Source organism: Mesoplodon mirus, assembly GCF_964341445.2.
Source record: "Mesoplodon mirus genome assembly, chromosome: 18".
Taxonomy (NCBI): domain Eukaryota; kingdom Metazoa; phylum Chordata; class Mammalia; order Artiodactyla; family Ziphiidae; genus Mesoplodon; species Mesoplodon mirus.
The window spans coordinates 60729218-60753689 of record NC_138994.1 but is presented as its reverse complement, the minus strand read 5'-3'; the positions used below and the strand labels follow the sequence as shown (position 1 = coordinate 60753689).

General features: G+C 36.2%; 1 protein-coding gene across 8 annotated transcripts in view; it reads right to left on the bottom strand.

Annotated features, from left to right (window-relative positions):
- BCAS3 (BCAS3 microtubule associated cell migration factor) overlaps positions 1-24472 on the bottom strand; it is a 576338-nt gene that overhangs the window by 415054 nt on the left and 136812 nt on the right. For all 8 annotated transcript variants that reach the window (XM_082603192.1, XM_082603193.1, XM_082603194.1 and 5 more), the window contains exons 10-11: positions 14664-14740; positions 8730-8813 (exon numbers count right to left, since the gene is read on the bottom strand). In XM_082603192.1, the coding sequence (XP_082459318.1) occupies positions 8730-8813; positions 14664-14740 (161 nt within the window). The remainder of the gene's footprint in view (positions 1-8729; positions 8814-14663; positions 14741-24472) is intronic.

Here is a 24472-nt window from a genome sequence, read left to right as displayed (position 1 = left end):
AGCACACAGAAAGTGGAAGTAATGTACCATAGCAAACCCAAGATAAAGGGAAAAGTTAATAGAAGAGAACTAGGAAAAAAACTCCAGAAAGAGGGGAAAAAGAGTAGTATATTTCAGAGTTAAAGGCTAATATTACAGAAAGAGTTAATGATGCTTCTCACCAAAAAAAAAACAAAAAACAAAAAAACTTAGGACTATTGGTTGGGTCTTCTTATCAGTGGACAAAAAATTAAACCCAAAATTTAACAGTCATCAAATCTTTACTTTGTATAGTAAGTAACGTGACAGTACTATCTATCATAGCTCATTAACTTTCAAAATAAGGTCTAATGCAGGGTGTGAGAGAGGGGTGCTGGAAGCTTTCTACATTAGTAAAGACCTTTGCCTCTAGGAGAAATTTGTTTCCATGTTAGTCATATCAGCGAGCGCTAGTGTCCTCACAATCTGAAGAATATGACAAGAATATTCACATAACTAATCTGTACTGTAAAGTGCTGAACATAAGACTATAACGAATGTGTCAGATAATCTACTGTGACCAAAAATTCAAATGAGCATGGTTCTTATTCTGTTCTGTTGCAGACAGATTTGCCAAAGGGTCACTAGTCATCTTTAACCTTTCTCAGGCCATATCAGTTGCCCTCCCTATCCATTAGGACTAATGGTGCTGCTTTCACAAAAGCTGTTAGTTGTCATTAAGAAGTTATCAGATAACAGGAGAAAACAGAGGCATTTTTATTAAATCAATTTACAACGCTGGGGTTAAAACACATTAAAAGGAAAAATCAAATAGAACAGTTATAAGGTAACTAGAATATATGGACCAAGATTTAATAAATATTTCAAAATAATCCAATTTGAAAATTTTCAATATTAAACTTCTTCCTTCAGAGAAGGAAGACCTCAGAGAATTTTTCACTGTTATATTCTTTATAAGGAGAGCCAAATTATTTGGAAAGATGAATTTTAAGTGCTATTTGAAAATCCAGGAAAAAAAAAGGTTATTTCCTCTAAGGAGATCCAAACACATATACAATTAATATAATTTATACTTACAATTGTAATGTAAGACATAAAAGAGAATTAAAATTTTAATAATTAATCCTTCTATATAACAAAGTGGTTAACCAATAAGAAGCCACATGAGAAGCTGTCATCAGAGAGAGAGCAATATTAATGATTACTCTGTCAAAGGAAGTGTAGCATTCTTTTTTCTTCCAAATTCATTATTTCATTTATTCCATTATTGAATTCATTTACTGACTGTTACATATTGGGTTTACAGAAATGGACAAAATATAGTCCCCAATCTCAAGGAATTCACCATCTAGTGGGAGAGACTAATAAACTGACAATCATAAACAATTATACACACACACATACGTTACCAAACCAGGTTCATCTTGCCCAACACACAGCAAGCCAAAAAGCTGAGACATCGAGGTTTGTAGCAAAGAGAAGTTTTCTTCACAATATAGCCAAGCAAGAAGACAGGAGAACAAATCTCAAATGCACCTCCCTGAAGGCAAGGGGCTCAGGGTATTTATGTGATATAGAATAAAGAAGCAGGGAGGTCTGAGGTGTGGGGGGTGTGGGAAGCGTGGGGAAAAATGATTGGGAAAAAATGTACAGGCATAACGAAGCTACAGGTCTCTGCACGTTCAAAAGGTCATGGAGCAGACCCATGCACAGGCCCAGGTGAAGGGTAGGTGGCCCCATCCAGTCTTTTTTTCTGTTTCAATAAAAGTGTTTCTTTCATTATTTTTTAACTTTATTTTTTTTATACAGCTGGTTCTTATTAGTTATCTATTTTATACATATTAGTGTATACATGTCAATCCCAATCTCCCAATGCACACCACCACCTCCCCACCCCAGTATCCCCGCTTGGTGTCCATCCGTTTTTTCTCTACATCTGTGTCTCTATTTCTGCCTTGCAAACCAGTTCATCTGTACCATTTTTCTAGATTCCACATATATGCATTAATATATGATATTTGTTTTTCTCTTTCTGACTTACTTCACTCTGTATGACATCTCTAGATCCATCCACGTCTCTACAAATGACCCAATTTTGTTTCTTTTTATGGCTGAGTAATATTCCATTGTATCTATGTACCACATCTTCTTTATCTATTCATCTGTCGATGGACACTTAGGTTGCTTCCATGACCTGGCTATTGTAAATAGTGCTGCAATGTACATTGGGTGCATGTGTCTTTTTGAATTATGGTTTTCTCTGGGTATATGCCCAGTAGTGGGATTTGCTGGGTCATATGGTAATTCTATTTTTAGTTTTTTAAGGAACCTCCATACTGTTCTCCATAGCGGCTGTACCAATTTACATTCCCACCAACAGTGCAAGAGGGTTCCCTCTTCTCCACACCCTCTCCAGCATTTGTTGTTTGTAGATTTTCTGATGAAGCCCATTCTAACGGGTGTGAGGTGATACCTCATTGTAGTTTTGATTTGCATTTCTCTAATAATTAGTGATGTTGAGCAGCTTTTCATGTGCTTCTTGGCCATCTGTATGTCTTCTTTGGAGAAATGTCTATTTAAGTCTTCTGCCCATTTTTGGTTTGGGTTGTTTGTTTTTTTAATATTGAGCTGCATGAGCTGTTTACATATTTTAGAGATTAATCCTTTGTCCACTGATTCATTTGCAAATATTTTCTCACATTCTGAGGGTTGTTTTTTCATATTGTTTATAGTTTCCTTTGCTGTGCAAAAACTTTTAAGTTTCATCAGGTCCGTTTGTCCATTTCCATTGTTTATTTTTGTTTTTATTTCCATTACTCTAGGAGGTGGGTCAAAAAGGATCTTGCTGTGATTTACGTCAGAGAGTGTTCTTCCTATGTTTTCCTCTAAGAGTTTTACAGTGTCCAGTCTTACATTTAGGTCTTTAATCCATTTGGAGTTTATTTTTGTGTATGGTGTTAGGAAGTGTTCTAATTTCATTCTTTTACATGTAGCTGTCCAGATTTCCCAGCACCACTTATTGAAGAGGCTGTCTTTTCTCTATTGTATATCCTTGCCTCCTTTACTGAAGATAAGGTGACCATACGTGCGTGGGTTTATCTCTGGGCTTTCTATCCTATTCCATCGATCTGTATTTATGTTTTTATGCCAGTACCATATTGTCTTGCTTACTGTGGCTTTGTAGTATAGTCTGAAGTCAGGGAGTCTGATTCCTCCAGCTCCATTTTTTCCCCTCAAAATTGCTTTGGCTATTCGGGGTCTTTTGTGTCTCCATACAAATTTTTAAGAATTTTTGTTCTAGTTCTGCAAAAAATGCCATTGGTAATTTGATAGGGATTGCACTGACTCCGTAGATTGCTTGGGGTAGAACAGTCATTTTCACAATATTGATTCTTCCAATCCAAGAACATGGTATATCTCTCCATCTGTTTGTATCATCTTTGATTTCTTTCACCAGTGTCTTATAGTTTTCTGAGTACAGGTCTTTTACCTCATTAGGTAGGTTTATTCCTAGGTATTTTATTCTTTTTGTTGCAATGGTGAATGGGATTGTCTCCTTAATTTCTCTTTCTGATCTTTCGTTGTCAGTGTATAGGAATGCAAGAGATCTCTGTGCATTAATTCTGTATCCTGCAACTTTACCAAATTCATTGATTAGCTCTAGCAGTTTTCTGGTGGCATCTTTAGGATTCTCTATGTATAGTATCATGTCATCTGCAAACAGTGACAGTTTTACTTCTTCTTTTCCAATTTGTAGTCCTTTTATTTCTTTTTCTTCTCTAATTGCCATGGCTAGGACTTCCAAAACTATGTTGAATAACAGTGGCAAGAGTGGACATCTTTGTCTTGTTCCTGATCTTAGAGGAAATGCTTTCAGTTTTTCACCATTGAGAATGATGTTTGCTGTGGGTTTGTCATATATGGCCTTTATTATGTTGAGGTAGGTTCCCTCTGTGCCCACTTTCTGGAGAGTTTTTATCATAAATAGGTGTTGAACTTTGTCAAAAGCTTTTTCTGCATCTATTGAGATGATCATATGGTTCTTATTCTTCAATTTGTTAATATGGTGTATCACACTGATTGATTTGCATATATTGAAGAATCCTTGCATCCCTGGGATAAATCTCACTTGACCATGGTGTATGATCCTTTTAATGTGTTGTTGGATTCTGTTTGCTAGTATTTTGTTGAGGATTTTTGCATCTATATTCATCAGTGATATTGGTCTGTAATTTTTTTTGTAGTATCTTTTTCTGGTTTTGGTATCAGGGTGATGGTGGCTTAGTAGAATGAGTTTGGGAGTGTTTTAATAAATGTTTCAAAATAATCCAATTTGAACAATTTCAATATTAAACTTCTTCCTTCAACATGACCTCAGAGAATTTTTCATTATTATATTCTTTATAAGGAAAGCCAAATTATTTGGAAAGATGAATTTTAAGTGCTATTTGAAAATCTGGGGTGGGCAAAAAAGATTATTTCCTTGAAGGAGATCCAAGCACATATACAATTAATATAATTTATACTTACAACTGTAATGTGAGACATAAAAAAGAATTAAAAATTTAATAATTAATCCTTCTATATAACAAAGTGGTTTACCTATATGAAGCCACATGAGAAGCAGTCATCAGAGAGAGAAAAATATTAATGATTACTCATCAAAGAAAGTGTAGTATTCTCTTAAGAAGCACATACTACATGGTTTTTTAAATATTCTCCATGTTATATATCTCATGGTAATATATTACCTAGAAATTATTAAAATGGTAAGAAATAATAAGAAGAAATTTTATTTTCTATTTTCAATAATGACAGGCTAGGTAAATCAGATCAATCGTACCAATGAAAACAAGTAGGAAAACCAGGGAGTTTATTTTTCTTTAATTCTGCTTGAAGTTACTGAATATTGAACAAAATAGTGATGAGTTACTAGGTCAAAATCCAAGAGAACAAGCAAATCCAGACATGTGAGCTGGTATTTAGGCCTAAATGCACTGGATGATTCTAGAGGGGGCTTCTAAGAGACTGAGTAGTGCTTTTGATAGACTTGTGGAACTAAGTAGTCATGTTCAAGGGGGTCTATTTTCCCTGCATGCTTTGGGTTGAAACATAAAGGGACATACAATAGAAATAAGAGTAAACCTGTAGTAATCAGGATCTTACAGCTATTTCAGGTGACCTTTATTTAAATAATTTAAGTAATCTCAATCTGTGAAATTGGATTAAGATGATCCAAGCCTAGAGTGTCACAGAACTCTGGTATCATCTCAAACTCAAATCTGTTTCTACAAATCTTTTTTAAAAATTCTAGCAAACAAGGAGTCAAGACATCATAAATGAGAACTAACAGTAAACAACAAAAACACAACTAAAAGGGAGCCAGATATTGAAATGATCAGAAACAGACCATGTTTACTATGTTTAAATAGTCTGGCAGTTTGAGAAAAACTGAATTCTAGAGAACCAGAAACTATCACTATTTACTAAAATGTTTTATCAATGCATATATGTTCGATTTTATCAAACACTTTTGGTGCATATATTGAGATAATTTGTATCATTTTCTCCTTTATTCTGCTAATGTGGCAAATTACATTCACTGATTTTGAGTAGTAAACCAGCCTTAATTGTGGAATTATCCCAAATGGATTATGACACATTATTCCTCTGTGTATTTTTTTTTCTGCTAGTATTTTTGTTTAGGATTTTTCCTACCTATGTTAATGAGTAAGATAGGACTATAGCTTTCCTTTTTCATAATGCTCTTGTTAAGTTTCAGTATCAAGGTGATCTTAAATCATGAAACAGGATGAGGCATAACCTGACCTTTTTATTCTATAGAAGAGCCTTCGTAATATTGCCATTGTTTATTTTTTTTAACTGAATTATAGTTGATTTACAAGATTGTGTTAGTTTCAGGTGTACAGCAAAGTGATTCAGCTACATATTTGTTTTCAGATTATTTTCCATTACAGGTTATTACAAGATATTGAATATAGTTCCCTGTGCTATACAGTAAATCCTTATTGTTTATCTATGCTATTGTTTATTTGTAAACATTAGATAGAATTCTCTGGAGAAGGTATCTAGATCCGACAGTATCTTTGTGAGATTTTTCTTTCCTTAGCAAAGTTTTATATCCACTTAGACAACAAAGTACAGGAATTATAAGTGTACACCATGATAAATTTTCACAAGTGAACATACTAATATAATAGGAGTATAATCTATAATATAACAGTAAAAATTATAAAATAATATATTTATAACTACACTACTTAATTATGGAAGTCATTTTTATGTTCTTATCATGGAAAACTGGAACTACTTATATCTCAGAAGGTTAATTTACCCACGAAGTTTCTAATGTCAAATAACTTACTAGGAGAAATTATATTTGGGGGAAATCATGCCAACTTTCCAATCTTTCCCATATAAAACTGCCACACCTTGAATATGAAATGAAGGATTATTCTAGATCTGATAAGATTTTTTTTTTTTTTTTTTTTTTTTTTTTTTTTTTGCGGTATGCGGGCCTCTCACTGTTGTGGCCTCTCCCGTTGCGGAGCACAGGCTCCGGATGCGCAGGCCCAGCGGCCATGGCTCACGGGCCCAGCCGCTCCGCGGCATATGGGATCCCCCCAGACCGGGGCACGAACCCGTATCCCCTGCATCGGCAGGCGGACTCTCAACCACTGCGCCACCAGGGAGGCCCCTGATAAGATTTTAGGAAGACAATTTGACAACATTTTCAAAGAAATCTTAAAATATTCATGCTCTCTAACTCAGGAATCCATAGGTACACAGAAAAAGATTATATAAATATAATAAAAATGTTTTCAAAAGTATTTTGTGACATTTAAGTTAAATATAAGTTAAAAGAGCAGAGTGTAATACAGGATTGGACATGTTAAGACTAGTAAGAAACGGGTGACTTTTACATTCATGGCTATATTTTTCCTTCATTTTATAAATTTACAAGCAAGAACATGAATAAGCACTAAAATCAGGCTAAAGTAGTTAAACAAAAATTAAACATTAATCACTTTATTCAGGAGTGAATGGCAGAATCTTATCTATTGTCAGAGGTAATAATGAATTGCAATCAACACCAATTCCACTGGTGACCAATGGCCTATTAAGGTGTTGTCATTAGCATAATTTCTTAGAGCTTAAATGTGGAAGACATGAGTATGTTCCTCACAGTTCACAGTATTGTGGTGCAGAAAGGTGGGGAGAGGGGCTTCACTGGTGGCGCAGTGGTTGAGAGTCCACCTGCCGATGCAGGGGACACGGGTTCGTGCCCCGGTCCGGAAGACCCCACATGCCGCGGAGCGGCTGGGCCCGTGAGCCATGGCCGCTGAGCCTGCGCGTCCAGAGCCTGTGCTCCGCAACGGGAGAGGCCACAACAGTGAGAGGCCCGTGTACCGCAAAACTGGACTTGCTTTTTTGAAAGCATATTAAGTCTAGCCTCATTCCAGCAAATCTACTTTCATCTAACAGTTAAAACAGCTAAACAGTTACTGAATGATGCAGGTCACTTTCCTTTTATGTAGGCACACAAACACACAATTATAGCAAAGAAGAGCTGAAAAGTTATTCTCTGTCACATAACTGAAAATTATTCAGAACGACAATACAATGAGTTACCCTGACGAAAGTGTGTGACACAGACAAGTTGGAAAGGAATCTAATACTTGAGAACTAGATCTCATTGGTAGATTTTGTAGATCTACTATAAGTTAGCTAAATAACACTGATGCTGCCTAATTACTCTGCTTCAGATTTCTCTTCACTGAAATAACCGTAATTTTTTCATACAGAGGAGAAAAGTAAGCCATTCTTATAAAGATTCTGAAATCTAAAATATACGGGGCTGTAAGCAAAAAGCCATTCAATAATTCCCTTTGAGTGAAAAATATGTAATGTTTCTCTCATCAAACCACATCATGTAAGCATTTGTGATCAGTCTTGAAGTATTTTTGTATTTGTTTTACATAAAACAGTGTGACCTTTGATTCCCTCCCTGTGGTTTGTTTTAAACTGTTGTTCTTTTCTGAATAGTTGTGCTTTCTATTACATGCTGTCATTTAGATTCACTATGTCATCCCTATTATTAGAATTGTTTTGTTGTATACTTCACAATTCAAAAGGATGGTGATTATAAGGATACCTTATAATCAGCATAAAGTTTACAAGACATCATCATAATTAACCCTCGCACATACACAAAAAGAACTCACTTGACAGACATGCAGGGGGCAGCTCTGTGACATGAAAGAATCTTTGAATGTGCCAGGGATTTCACTCAAGTTTTGTTAAGGAATAATATATTTTTTTTATGTCAAGAAGATTCATAAATGTTCAGAAATGCAAAGGGATTTCAGTATAGGTAGAATGATGCAAATCACACACACACACACACACACACACACACACAAATCCAGAAGTTACTACTTAAAACATGTAAAGCTTCTTTCCAAAGTAATTAGATTACAGACTTTGACCTAGCTAACAGACTTAAATATTTTAAATTGGACAAATACAAACCTTATAATCATTACAGCAGACTATAAAGTATGATTTAGGAACCTTAAGAGATTAAATACCTAATCATTTAGTCACCAGTTCTCTTGGGTGACAAAATACTTCTGACTTACTTAAGTTTGTTCAACCTTTGCAAATGAAAAGGGAACGTGATAATTACTCCGCAAAATCGTACCTCCTAGAGACTACTGGATACTCACTTTAGCAGCACTAATGACTGTGGCAGTATAAGACTGAATGTTGTCTCCACAGGCTCCACCACGGGACTGATGACATCGAATCAACTGGAAAGAGAGAGAATGACCCGAAGGTTATTTCTGTTAAACTGTTTAACTCTACAGGCTCTTAAGATAGAGCTTATTTACCATGCAGAATGATGGTGGAGGGTGGGAATGTTTGCATGAGTGTTTTCCAGACAAACAGCTAAAAGCCCTGCTGAGACACTTTTACCCCTTTTTATAATCTACTGGTGCCACTCAAGCAGTTTCATGCTCAAATACGATTTTTAATTACAAGATGAATAGTCTTTAAGAATTCATAAACTCTGAAATGGTAGGACTTGAGATCTGGCAGGCTTTCCACAAATAAATTTTAGAAACATAATCAAAGGACTTAGCCATGACTTCCGAACATTAAATATTTAACATGCTAACAAATTGGAGGTTTTGTCCTCTTAATTCCTACATAAAGATTGTAAAGGGAAATTTTAAAAAACAGACAAAAGAATGTGCCGTATTTCCATTTTCAATTGTGTTTGTGGGAAAGTGGCACAAATTACGCATAAATCAACTATGACACATAATAGCTGTCCACTTCAGAGGGCTCACCAGTTTTAACATCAGAATGAAAAAGACATGCCCCTATACCCTGAGAAAACCATAATTCAAAAAGAGACATGTACCAAAATGTTCATAGCAGCCCTATTTACAATAGCCCGGAGATGGAAACAACCTAAGTGTCCATCATCGGATGAATGGATAAAGAAGATGTGGCACATATATACAATGGAATATTACTCAGCCATAAAAAGAAATGAAATTGAGCTATTTGTAATGAGGTGGATAGACCTAGAGTCTGTCATACAGAGTGAAGTAAGTCAGAAAGAGAAAGACAAATACTGTATGCTAACACATATATATGGAATTTAAGAAAAAAAAATGTCATGAAGAACATAGGGGTAAGACAGGAATAAAGACACAGACCTACTAGAGAATGGACTTGAGGATATGGGGAGGGGGAAGGGTAAGCTGTGACAAAGTGAAAGAGCGGCATGGACATATATACACTACCAAACGTGAGGTAGATAGCTAGTGGGAAGCAGCCGCATAGCACAGGGAGATCAGCTCGGTACTTTGTGACCGCCTGGAGGGGTGGGATAGGGAGGGTGGGAGGGAGACGCAAAAGAGAGGGGATTTGGAAACATATGTATATGTATAACTGATTAAATTTGTTATAAAGCAAAAAAATAAAAGAAATTAAAAAAAAAAAAAAAAAAAAAAAAAGAAAAAGACATGCCCTTATTCATAAATAAGTAAATCAAACTGCCAATTTCCAAAGTGAATCACTAGTTTGACATGCATGATTCTCTCATGTGCTGAGCAATTAACCAAGACTAAATTCTCCACTGCTCCTACACTTCTAAATTTAGTTTAAAGAAAAAATAGAAAGAAAAAGAAAGAAAGAGAAAGAACGAAAGGGAAATATAAAAATCATTAGCCAGATTTTTACACTTAAAATTTTCAATAAAATGGCAATAGTAGACTATTAGAACAGCTCCACATTGTGATATGAATTATTAAAAGCCTTCAGAATTCAGAACAAATCTTCCTCTCCCAAAATATAAAAACAAAAAAAAATGCTCTATATAACTTAAAACCAGGTCACTTGATAAAGATTAATATGTGAACCTTTTATTCTTTTATTTTAAAATCAAACTTTTCTTCATCACTGATTTGTATTTAAAAAAAAAATCCCTTAAGACAATACTGCTGTGGAATTTTCCAAATTGCAGGTGATTGGCAAATGTAGTTTCACACAGGGGAAAAGAGGGAGCTTGAAAAGGGATCATTTTAGCTAATGAAAAGAATCTCTCTCACTTATTCACCCAGTCACTCATTCATTCATTCACAAATACACATTTGAAGAATTATGAAAATTATCCCTTCTGCTGCCTCCTGGAGCATGTGCAAGGAAAGACATATCTTAGAAACACTACCATCTTTTCCCTGCTTCAGGTAATTAAAATAATCAAGGAAAACAAGCAATACTATCACCTTTTCAATTCATCTAAATCTGAGCCAGCATTTCTACATAAACATAACAAAGCCAGAAATTTCTTTAAAACTTAGACTCATTACAAAAGTTATATTGGCATCTCAGTACATCAAAATAAAAGATAAACAAGAAATTTCCGTAGTGCAAAAATCTATCATGCCCAAATCCCAGGAAATATTGGTAAGTGAAAAAAGCGACGTACAAAAGACCATGTATATAATGTTATCTTTGGAGAAATAAAGGGAAATATAAATATATATATATAACATATGAGAAAATATATACGCATATAAATAAATATAAAGACAAATGTATACAATTATGTATCAAATGAAAACTGTAACAATGAAGGAAGGCAGAAAAAGGGGGATAAAGGACTAACTAAAATAACCTATGAACACAGTATTTGATTGCATACTTTCAGTTTTAGGCAGTAATGAAAGCAGAGAAAATTGCAAGAAAATCCTGAACTCTTTGTAGTTGGTTTGATTTTTGCAGTGGTATGAGCAAGAGACTCTGTAATTACTTTTTGGCATTATAGGATTGAAGAAATGAAGAAAACGTGCTGATGTCATGGTCTCCTATCCAAAACAAAGGACATACAAATAGGAAATGTGGGACAAAAAGAGAGAATCCTGTGGAAATACCAATGTGAACTCTTCATTTCCAAAATGTGCATGTGTATATGGGTATACATGGGTGCACAAATATGCATATATGTATATTTGCCTCTTTATGTGTATAATAAGAAGTGTGTGTGGATACATAACATGCATATTTCTAAACTTTGTCCACTGAAAGAGTCTAGAAGCAAAAATACGCCAGTAACAATGAACACATCTACTGGACAAAAGGTTAGTATCTAATACCATTGCCCATTAAAAAGAAACAGTAAAATCAGAAGAAGATGATTCCAGGGCTGAGACAAGACAAGTACAAGATGGACCTGGACTTATTCTTATGATAGCAAGTAAGGAAATTATTTTTTTTTAATTTTGATGGCACAACACAATGTCACAAGAAGCAGACTAAAGGGGCTCTCATCGGTCAACTCTGGCATAATTTGAAAACCAAAACAATTAAAGACAGAAAAAAATTAAAAACTACTTTAAAAATAGGAATTGTTAACCCCTATCAAAAATATAGATACAGGAAGATTTAAAAAGAAGGGAAAGTTCTTGATTATGATAGAAAGCCAAATGCCTACAGGTAAATGTGTAGTGTGAAGTGGAAAACCATTAATTTGCAATCCTCATAGTAAAGACTGGTTCAGGCAGGAATCATCAATGGATGCTAAAATTAGGTAGGCTAAGATTTCGATAAAATGCAGGATATAAGCATGCTGTTTCCAAATTATTAGTTACAAGAGGAAAAAATAGTGCTTATTCAGTACAGAAACTGGACAAGACCTTGACAAAATTAGCATCACCAATAAAGGACAGACATATACCATGTGCCTCCAGATGTGACACTGTGGGAAGTCCAGAAAAGCACTCATACAGTACTACAGTATTCCAGACAGAAATACATAACCCAAATATAATCAAGAGAAAACATCAAAACACTGAAAATAAAAAGCATTCTATTAAAAAGAGTAAGGGGTAGATGTAGGGGGCTGTAGTCTTCAAAATTACCAGCCCTGTAAAAGATAAAGAAAGAAAGGGACACTCCTACAAGATATAACACCTGATCCTAGACTGGATCTGCACTATAGGACAAGATTTTCTACAAATGATATGATAGGGTTAACTGACAAAATTGGAACATGGATGCTATAATAGATAAAAGTAGCTTATCAATGTTAAATTGGCAGACTTCCCTGGTGGCACAGTGGTTAAGAATCTGCCTGCCAACGCAGGGGACACAGGTTCGAGCCCTGGTCCAAGAAGATCCCACATGCCGTGGAGCAACTAAGCCCACGCGCCACAACTACTGAGCCTGCACTTTAGAGCCCGCGAGCCATAACTACTGAGCCCACATGCCACAACTACTGAAGTCCACGTGCCTAGAGCCTGTGCTCTGCAACAAGAGAAGCCACTGCAGTGAGAAGCCCATGCACCGCAACGAAGAGTAGTCCCCGCTCACAGCTAGAGAAAGCCTGCGCACAGCAATGAAGACCCAACGCAGCCAAAAATAAAATAAATAAAATAAATAAATTTCTAAAAAATTAAATTGGCTGATAACTTAAGTATTCTGGGGTAATGTGATATATGCAACTTACTCTGAGATTGTTCAGAGGTCAACCTGAGTAAAGAGTACATGGGTGTACTTTATAACATTTGTACTCTATTTATTCTTGCAGGTTTTCTGCAAGTCTTCCAAGTTAAAAGTACACTTAAAAATAGGCACTGAAAAACAAACCTAATCAAGATAATATGGCCTCTTGGTTAAATCTGTAGTCAAAGAGCATTTTCACTGAAAGAAATTGTTGCTCCAAAATTTAATTTCTGCAGTTCCACACTCAGCCCAAATGCTACTACAATCAGAAACTGTTAATAAATACTAGCTCTTATGTAAATGCCATGGAAACACATTTATCTGGAAATATTTCTTCCAAAGGATGGTACAACCATCTGATTAGTAAACTCCTTGTGAATGCCACTACACGTCCTGGTCTCCATATATAACACTAGATATTACTGACACGTATCTCTACAAAGGCCAAGGCAAGACAAAGACAAGACAACTGGCACACTTTGATGCTATGCATCTATGAAGGAAGTTTTTTCCATAAGAAAATAATATGTAACTATTTGCATAATACCTACAATTCTAAATGAGTAGTTTCCCACACATGAAAATAAATCTGCAAGAGCCAAGGGACAATGTATATATCTTCCTCTTGGAAGTCTTGGATGTCTCTGGCACTCAAAGAAATTTCCTACAGACATAATCATTAGAAGATACCATGATGTAAGCACACTGAATTGTATGCCTCTTGTCTTATTTGAAAAGAATGAATTTGAAAAGTGATATACTGGATAATAAAGAGAAAGAAGAGGGTAGAGTATAAATACAGCATTCACTAAAATGCAAAATACCTACATGTAGCGGACAGAATTTTGGAAAAAGCATCAAGGGATTCATCCAGAAAAATAAATTTCTCCAGTAGTTTCTTGATTTTGTGAATTCCAGAGGCTACAGATATACTATGGTTTCACCAAATAATTGTTGTACTTACCATATCCAGACTTGTGTCAAGAACTCTTCAATACATATTGTTTCATATTATTCTCAATATACAGTAACCATACAAACAAGCAAAAATGGAACAAAAAATGATCTTCTTTGAAGTCTGTAATATTTTTTTAGATTTTGTTCTATATTCATATGCAGGGCACTAAATGGCATAAAAAGGGATTTGCCCTTTGCTTTGAACTAGACATAAAAAAAGTTTCAATGTATAAATATCTTCATTTACTATGATGACCTTAAGAGATAAGTGAGATTGATAAATAACAACAAATGGCAGAACACTTGTTTAGATTTAAATGTACACATATAGTTGAAGTCCATTAAATTATTCTATGCCTCAGGTTCCCAACCTACTACTAAAGACAGAAGTCATTCCTGCCTCCTGATTTCTAGCTCCACAGAAACTCCTGTGATGATATCAATGCTGTGATTTAAAATTAATGGAGTAAAGTTCTCTATATAAAACTAAGCCTGGAAAAGTAAGGCTGAATCCAAATATTGATCCTGAGCAATAAGATCAGACAACTGGGTGCCCAATTAAAACAAAAACCAAACCAGAGAAAACAAACTAGTAAGTTAAACATTCATTACTGGCTGTTAATTACCTTTGGAAAACTCTTAAACACTTGCTCCGCTACAAATATTCCAACACAGGCCCCGCTTACCTTGTTTTCTGCATAAGCAAGCCAGCGGCTCCCAAGAGCAATAGGATTCATGTTGGGCCCGGGACAAGGGTAGCAGCCTGAAAATTTTCAAATAGCAATGTAAGAAATTTAATAATTTCTGTTGGTGCATCATATTTTGATGCCATAAAAACAGAATAATCAAATGCTTTTATTTTTTCAAGCCTCACATAAAATTCCCATAACCTAGTCATTATTTTAATAGCTAAAAGAGGTTCATTTTTTCTCCTCTACAGTTTCCTTTGGGTTTTGACTCTGTTCCAATAAGAAATAAATCTGGGAAGAACTGGTATTCACTTTTCGCAAAAATTGGGCATTTTATACAGTTATTCCTGGAACAAGAGAGAGAAGCCAAGAAGAATCATTTAAAGATCATAAGCCTACAATTTCATACGTCTAGCAAAACTGTTTAGAGAAGAAAGAGAAAGGATACAATTGGCTCAGGAATTTAAGGGCAAAGATAAGAAAGACATAACCCTGAAATAACATGACAATAACAGGGGCGGGGTAAAACAAGTAACTTAGGTGTGGAGCTAATGGGGAGAAGTAATCCACAAAGGGTGCATCAGGAGATGTTGGAGAACTAATTTACATAATCCTATGCATTTACATTAAGCATTCAATTTCATGTTTCTTACTTTCAGCCCAGCCAAAAACAAACTAGTAGGTAGGATTATTTTGTGGTTCTCCAATTTCAAAAAAAAAAAAATCACACATTCCTAACAGTGGTCACCAACACCATGGAAACACCAATGCCATCTTCCCTTACTCCACTAAACAAGACACAACACAACTCAGTCAAGTAAGTGGTATCTGTCATCCGTGAGGGCCTCATCTCCCCTTCTGACTATACCAAGAAGGTCTCTGAGTATAATGTCCTCATCTGTCAGCTACACAAAATAACATTCCAGTGTTTCACAAAACTGCATTTAAGGGACTACTCAAAGGAGACTGCAGAATCAAAGAACACAAAAAGCCTAACCTAAAGAATTCCTTGTTTATCATTCCACAAGTATCTGGTTAATAGCTTCACAAATGTTTTTCCCTAAAATGTACACTAGAGGATCAAACTGAGGTTATCTATTTCATAGTTTAGGTCTCAATTTGGAATCTAAACTTATACGAGACAGGTTTTTATAAACATAACCTTTTCTTCCCATGACAAAAAACACAACAAAACAAAACAAAAAACCAGCCAAATTGCATGCGACACATGAGGGTAACAGGAAAGAATAGCATAATCTGAATAGCATGAACAGCACACCTGAAAATACCTTACCCAGCAGAAAGTCTCAGTCTAGTACTGATCCTAACAGGAATAGAGTTATCAATGAATGAATAATTAACTACTTTGACAAGTACTGTCAAAAATAAAAATAATTTATATGTTCTGTAATATATTTATTTATCTTTTTGCTTCTTTATTTTCTGTCTTCCACTTGATTAAGGTCAAGTGTTTGTGTCTTCTGTTCACAGCTGAATCTATACTGCTTAGAATAATACGTGAAAAATAGCTTAATAAATGTTTGGATAAATTAAACAATGCACCTAAATTAATCAAAGCATATGTATAAGACACACTTGCAAAAAAAAAAAGTCATCTACAGTAGAAAGATTTTCAAATATTTTTCAAATATTGTGCTTGCCTATTCTTTAGGTTAGGATTTTTGTGTTCATTTTAAAGCCATTTTTTAATAGAAACCTTCCTTAATTGTACACACATGCTTGCCTGAATTCAGAAAGCCTTTGAGTAGCAATCGTGGTGATTCTGAAATGGTAATGCCGTTGTGTTCACAGCCATTAGAGAAGCGCAAGTAGCTGTTGCTTCTGTTACTACTAGTTTTCATTTCAGCTCCTTCAACTCCATCTATTTTGAGTTTTCTTTTTTCTTTTTTTTTTTTTTTTTCCACACTGAGCAACCTGTGGGATCTTGGTTCCCTGACCAGAGACTGAACCCAGGCCCTCGGCACGGAGTCCTAACCACTAGACCGCCAGGGAATTCCCTGAGTGTTCATTTTTAAAGAAGATGAAGATAATAATCCTAAGAGAAAATCCATATGTCACACAAAATATAAGATATAAGTTTTCTAATGTTTTGCTCATTGTTTAAAAGCTTTTTTTGTATTTCAGGGTTTAAAGTGGTGTGTTTGGAATGTTTGGATTTCTGGAAAATCAGCTTCTGGGTAACTGTGATGTTACTATAATCACTGAAGGCATATTATGGACACGTATTGTGGACATATACATAGAAAAAAAGGTCCACTAATATAATACAAAGACAACACACTCTAATATATATATCACATAATATTTACATAATAGATTTCATTATGACACCGACACCTAATTCACACCAAAATGTACTTTTATGTAAGTGCATATACATAGTCCATGTATACTTTCAGAACTGGAGGCATGAGCATAAAAACTGTCTATAAGAAAATTTCCCCTTTTAAAATGTCATTAAAAAAAGAACCAAATAAAAAACAGAAATAAATACCTGTGAACTGTGGCATTACATTAGAGGCAGCTAATCTCCTGAACTTTAAAGTCAGCATAATCTAACTCAACCAACTCCAATAACTATTTTGCCTCAACAGATCCTAATAAGTATACCTGCCTTCCAAATACTAAAGAATACTAAGAAAAAATGTAGTTTACAATTCTTCATTTCACTTTTTGAGTCAATGTTTTTAGAAAGCTAGTGGACCTCAAGAATTATAGTGTATTGGAATGAAAGCAAATTGTTTTTCTGCTCTCCAAAAAACATTTTACAGCTGGAATCAGCAGACCATCAGCCTCTCAGCACTATCCCAACTTTATAAGCCTGACTCCTTTAAAGATTAACCATTGCCTCCAGCTAAACTCTGAAAACAAGTGAAGAAAAAAGAAACAAGAAACAACAAAAAAAACACAACCCAAACCTCTATAATACTGGGACTAATTCTAACAAGTTTACAATGTTTGTGAACAAAGTAAAAGAGAACTGGATATTTTAAAATATCAGGTTTCCAAATTTAAATAAAGGTAAAATCCACGAAAAGCATGCTACATGAAGATGACTCCATAACTAAAAGATTCATGAGACTGATGCAATTTTACATGGCATCCTCCCAGAATGTTGGTCCTAGTGGGGCGAAGACCTGAACTCATTTTGAAAAACAAAAGATTTAAATACTCTCTGTAACACCCTGCCTTATTTTTCTTGGAAAAGACAACTCAAAAGATTTCAGACCTTTTTCGAAAAAACAGATGTCTGCATTTATGGTCAATTGACTTTCAACAATGCTACCAAGACAAGTCAATGGGGAAAGAATAATCCTTTCAACGAACGTCAATAGGTCAACTGATATCCGCATGCAAACGAATGAAACTGAACCCTGGCCTCACACTGCATACAAAGTCGAAATGAATCAAAGACTACAGCTAATGTATTAACCTCTTGGAACAAACCGTGGTAAATCTTCATAACCAGAGGCAATGCTTTCTTAGATATGACACCAAAAGTACAAGTGGTAAAAGAAAAAAATAGATAAATTAAACTTCATCAAAACTAGGGGCTTCCCTGGTGGCGCAGTGGTTGAGAGTCCGCCTGCCGATGCAGGGGACACGGGTTTGTGCCCGGGTCTGGGAAGATCCCACATGCCGCGGAGTGGCTGGGCCCGTGAGCCATGGCTGCTGAGCCTGCGCGTCCGGAGCCTGTGCTCCACAATGGGAGAGGCCACAACAGTGAGAGGCCGCAAAAAAAAAAAAAAAAAAAGAAACTAAAATCTTTGTGCTTCAAAGGATACCACCAAGAAAGAGAAAAGACAACTCAGAGAATGGGAGTTGGGCAAAACATATATCTGATAACTGACTTGTATCTAAAATATAAACAGAACTAGTATAACTCAATAAAGACAAATAAATCAATGTAAAATTTGACAAAGAAGATAGAAGATGAGCACATGAAAAGATACTCAGCATCATTAGCCATAAGGAAATGCAAATAAAAAAAATGGTACTGATGAACCTAGTTGCAGGGCAGGAATAAAGAGGTAGATGTAGAGAATGGACTTGAGGACATGGGGTGGGAGGGCTAAGCTGGGGCGAAGTGAGAGTAGCACCGACATATATACACGACCGAATGTAAAATAGTTGGCTGGTGGGAAGCAGCAGCATAGCACAGGAAGATTGGTTAGGTGCTATGCGATGACCTAGAGGGGTGGGATAGGGAGGATGAGAGGGAGGCTCAAGAGGGAGGGGATATGGGGACATGTGTATGCATATGGCTGATTCGCTTTGTTGTGCAACAGAAGCTAACACAGTATTGTGAAGCAATTATGCTCCAATAAAGATCTATTAAAAAAAAGTATAAGGGACACTCTTGCACTGCTGGTGGGAATGTAAATTGGTAACAGCCACTATGGAGAACAGAATGGAGGTTCCTTAAAAAACTACAAAGAGAGCTACCATATGACCCAGCAATCCCAATACTGGGCATATACCCTGAGAAAATCATAATTCAAAAAGAGTCGTGTACCACAACGTTCATTGCAGCTCTATTTACAATAGCCCGGACACGGAAGCAACCTAAGTGTCCATCAACAGATGAACGGATAAAGAAGATGTGGCACATATATACAATGGAATATTACTCAGCCATAAAAAGAAACGAAACTGAGTTATTTGTAGTGAGGTGGAGGGACCTAGAGTCTGTCATACAGAGTGAAGTAAGTCAGAAAGAGCAAAACAAATACCGTATGCTAACATATATATATATGGAATCTAAGGAAAAAAAAAAGTGCATGAAGAACCTAGGGGCAGGACAGGAATAAAGACGCAGACATAGAGAATGGACTTGAGGACATGGGGAGGGGAAGGGTAAACTGGGACAAAGTGAGAGAGTGGCATGGACATATATACACTACCAAAGGTAAAATAGATAGCTAGTGGGAAGCAGCCGCATAGCACAGGGAGATCAGCTCGGTGCTTTGTGACCACTTAGAGGGGTGGGATAGGGAGGGTGGGAGGGAGGGAGACGCAAGAGGGAAGAGATATGGGAACATATGTATATGTATAACTGATTCACTTTGTTATAAAGCAGAAACTAACATACCATTGTAAAGCAATTATACTCCAATAAAGATTAAAAAAAAAGTATAATCAGATACTACTTTGTGAGATACCAACAGGATGGCTATATAATCTTATTAACAATCACTGGTGAGAAACTGGAACCCTCATACACTGCTGGTAGGAATGTAAAATGTGCAGTCACTGTGCCCAACAGCTCTTCAAATAGTTAAGGATAGAATTACCATATGACCCAGTAATTCGACTCCTGGGTACATACCCAAGAGAAATGAAAACATATCCACACAAATACTTATATCCAAGAGAATCAAAAATAGATGTCCCCATAAAAACCTTTCATTTATGAAAGCATTATTCATAAAACCCCCAAAATGGAAACAAACTAAATGGCCAGCAATAAAAAGAAATGACGTATAATATTCCACTGTCAGGATACACCACAGTTTATCCATTCACACACTGAAGTACACTTTGGTTGCTTCCACTTTTGGCAATGTGAATAAAGCTGCTATAAATATCTGTGTAAAGGCTGTGTGGACATAGTTTTCAACTCCTTTGGTTAAATAACAAGGAGTGAGATTGCTGGATTGTATACTAAGAGTAGGTCCAGTTTTGTAAGAAACTGTCAAATTGCATTCCAAAAGTGGCTGCACCATTTTGCCTTCCCACCAGCAATGAGAGTTCCTGTTGTTCCACAACTCTGACAGCACTGGTGTTCTCAGTGTTCTGGATTTTAGACGTGTGATGGTTATCTCATTGTTTTAATTTGCATTTCTCTGATGACATATAATGTGGAGTATCATATCATATGCTTATTCTTTGGTGAGGTGCCTGTCAGAGTCACTGGCCCATTTTTTAATCAGGTTGTTTATTTTGTTCTTGTTGAATTTTAAGAGTTCTTTGTGTATTTTGGATAACAGCCCATTATTAGATTTGTCCTTGCTTTTTTTTTTTTTTTTTGGAGTATAGTTGATTTACAATGTTGTGTTAGTTTCAGGTGTATAGCAAAGTGAATCAGTTATACATACATATAGCCACTCTTTTTTTAGATTCTTTTCCCATATAGGCCATTACAGAGAATTGAGTAGAGTTCCCTGTTCTACTGTGTTGTACAGTAGGTTCTTATTAGTTATCTATTTTATTTTATTTTATTTTTGGCTGCATTGGGTCTTGGTTGCTGCGCATGGGCTTCCTCTAGTTGAGGCAAGCGGGGGCTACTCTTCGTTGCAGTGCGCGGGCTTCTCATTGCGGTGGCTTCTCTTGTTGCAGAACATGGGCTCTAGACGTGCGGGCTTCAGTAGTTGTGGCTCGCGGGCTCTAGAGCACAAGCTCAGTAGTTGTGGCACATGGGCCCAGTTGCTCTTTGGCATGTGGGATCCTCCCGGACCAGGGCTCGAACCCGTGTCCCCTACATTGGCAGGAGGATTCTTAACCTTGCATCACCAGGGAAGTCCTAGTTATCTATTTTATATATAGTAGTGTATATATGTCAATCCCAATCTCCCAATTTATCCCTCCCCACCTTATCCCCTGTTAACCATAAGTCTGTCTTCTACATCTGTGACTCTACTTCTGTTTTGTAGAGAAGGTAAGTTCATCTGTACCCCTTTTTTTAGATTCCACACATAAGCAATATCATATGATATTTGTCTTTCTGTGTCTGACTTAACTTCACTCAGTATGATAATCTCCAGGTCCATCCATGTTGCTGCAAATGGTATTATTTTGTTCTTTTTTTATGGCTGAGTGATACTCCATTGTATATATGTACCACATCTTCTTTATCCATTCCTCAGTTGATGGACATTTAGGTTGCTTCCAGGTCCTGGCTATTGTAAATAGAGCTGCAGTGAACACTGGGGTGCATGTATCTTTTCGAATTATGGTTTTCTCCAGGTATATGCTAGGAGTGGGATTCCTGGGTCATATGGTAGTTCTACTTTTAGTTTTTTAAGGAACCTCCATACTGTTCTCCATAGTGGCTGTACCAGTTTACATTCCCACCAACAGTGTAGGAGGGTTCCCTTTTCTCCACACTCTCTCCAGCATTTATTGTTTGTAGATTTTTTTGATGACGGCCATGTGACTGGTGTGAGGTGACACCTCATTGTAGTTTTGATTTACATTTCTCTAATAATTAGCAATGTTGAGCATCTTTTCATGTGCTTTTTGGCATTCTGTACGTCTTCTTTGGAGAAATGTCTATCTAGATCTTCCACCCAGTTTTTGATTGGTTTGTTTTTTTGATATTGAGCTGCATGAGCTGTTTGTATATTTTGGAGATTAATCCCTTGTCGTTTGCTTCGTTGGCAAATGTTAGATTTGTCTGTTACAAATATTTTCTCTCAGTCTGTGGCCTTTCTTCTCATTTTCTTGACATTGTCTTTTGCAGAGCATAAGTTTTTAATTTTAGTAAAGCCCACTTGATCAGTTATTTCTTTTGTGCCTTTGGTGTTGCATCTAAAAAGTCATCACCATACCCAAGGTCATCTAGGTTTACACCTATGTTACCTTCTATAAATCTTATACTTTATGTATTACATTTAGGCCTGTGATACTTTTTGAGTTAATTTTTGTGAAGGATGTATAGTCTGTGTCTAAATTCAGTTTTATGCCCGTGAATGTCCAGTTGTTCAGTACCATTTGTTAAAGAGACTATCTCTGCTCCATTGTGCTACCTCTGCTTCTTCATCAAAGATTTATTTCTGGGCTCTCTATTCTGTTCCGTAGATCTATTTGTCTATGCTTTTGCCAATGCCACACTGTCTTGATTACTGTAGCTTTATAGTAAATCTTGAAGTTGGGTAATAACATGGAGAAAACATGATATTATTCATTGAAAGAAGCCAATCAGAGAAGGCTACATACTATGATTCCAACTATATGACATTCTAGGAAATGCCATGGTTGCTGGGGGGAACGGGAGGGCAGAGATGAACAGGCAGAGCACAGAGGATTTTTAGGGCAGTGAAAATACTCTGTATGATATTACAATGATGGATATATGTCATTATACATTTACCCAAGCCCACTGATGTACAACACCAAGAGGGAATCCTAAGATAAACAATGGACTCTGAGTGATAATTATGTGTCAGTGTAGGTTCATCAAGTGTAGCAAATGTACTACTCTGGTGAGGGATGCTGATAATGGGGGAGAGGGAGACTATGTATGTGTGGGGCTAGAGGTATATGGGAAATTTCTGTGCCTTCTGATTAATTTTGCTGTGAACCTAAAACTGCTCTAAAAAATATAATCTTCTACTATGTTCAGTGAAAGACACAAGTCACAAAAGACCACACACTGAATGAAGTTCAGAAAGGACTATGAAACCCTCTCCAGAAAGAATAAGCACATAAAATATTAAATATCATTTCAGAGTTTTATTTGACCATCTTACTCCTGATTAATGACCCTCTTAAGGTTCCATGAGCTTTGAATTTAAAACTTGATTTTATTTTTGCTTTATTTTTTATGTATATGACACAGAGTAATGCCATTCGAAGGCTCAACGGGTTCAATGGGTGGGAATTATGTGCAGAAAATATGAAAATCATGTTAGTTCGTGGCATACATGTTATTTAGAGTCCACTTTATATTGAACACCTGCCTGGGCTATGAAAACACCATGGCAGCCTAGTCTGTTGTATATAGATGGGAAACCAAAAGAACAGGGTTTTAACTTGAACTGGTCTTAGATGCCACATTAACCTGCCAATCTTTTCTTATCAATGTTACAACCTTGCTTACAAACATAAAGAGAAAGGTTCCTCTTCCCAAAGCTAAAAATAATTTTGCATTTTAAAGATCCTTTAAATACATTCCTTATTTGTAATTCACCATTAACATAAATGAAAAATACACATTCTAACCCTAAGAAATAACATTAGGATTGTAAGGAATAAATCTTCCTCCTCAAAGTAAAAACAGAAGCCAGTGGAAAAAGTTACTTCCTAAACAATCCTTTGGTCTCTCTGGAGACTTCATATCTGCATTTAAACTTAAGCACACTGGAAATGACTGCTAATGACATCTATCAGTCTTGGTCTTTTGTTTTCTTAATCATACGTGGGTTTTGGATTTCCACATCAGACAGCTGCTCAAGGCCACCTTTTCTGTACAGCCAAATACGAAGGTGTCTCCTTTCTCATCATATTGGCTGTGTTCCCTTTCCAGTTCTCTATCAGCTCTCTTTACCTGACCCTTCCACCCTCTGGCACAAATTCCCATGGTGCTTTCTCTGATGGACACAGCTGTCTCTACTTATTTTACAGTCTCATCATTGTATTCATACACAACTTAGGCAATCATGATTGTATTACAAAAGAGCTTTTCAAACTCTTTTAGAAATTAAATGCTTGCATGAACAAAACAATATCCTCATTAAGAATCTGTCATTCTACATGGGCTTTAGTACTAATTCTTTAATAACTAGAAACCAATCAATGGGGGAAAAAAACTAAATGGGCTACCACGAATGCTATTCTCAGTATGCCTATCAGCTCCCCTGTCCTCCAATCCCTATATCCTGCACTTCTCACTGTCCCAAGTAAAACTGGCTTACAAGCATGGAATAACCCAGATTCAGAGAAACACACATAAACTATACCATGCTTCTTTCCACCTGCCAAAAGTTTCAGTCTGTTTAAAGGAATGGGGGTTGGGGGGTTGCAAAAATTAGGGAAAAATAAGCTTATTTAAAGTTAGGAAATGG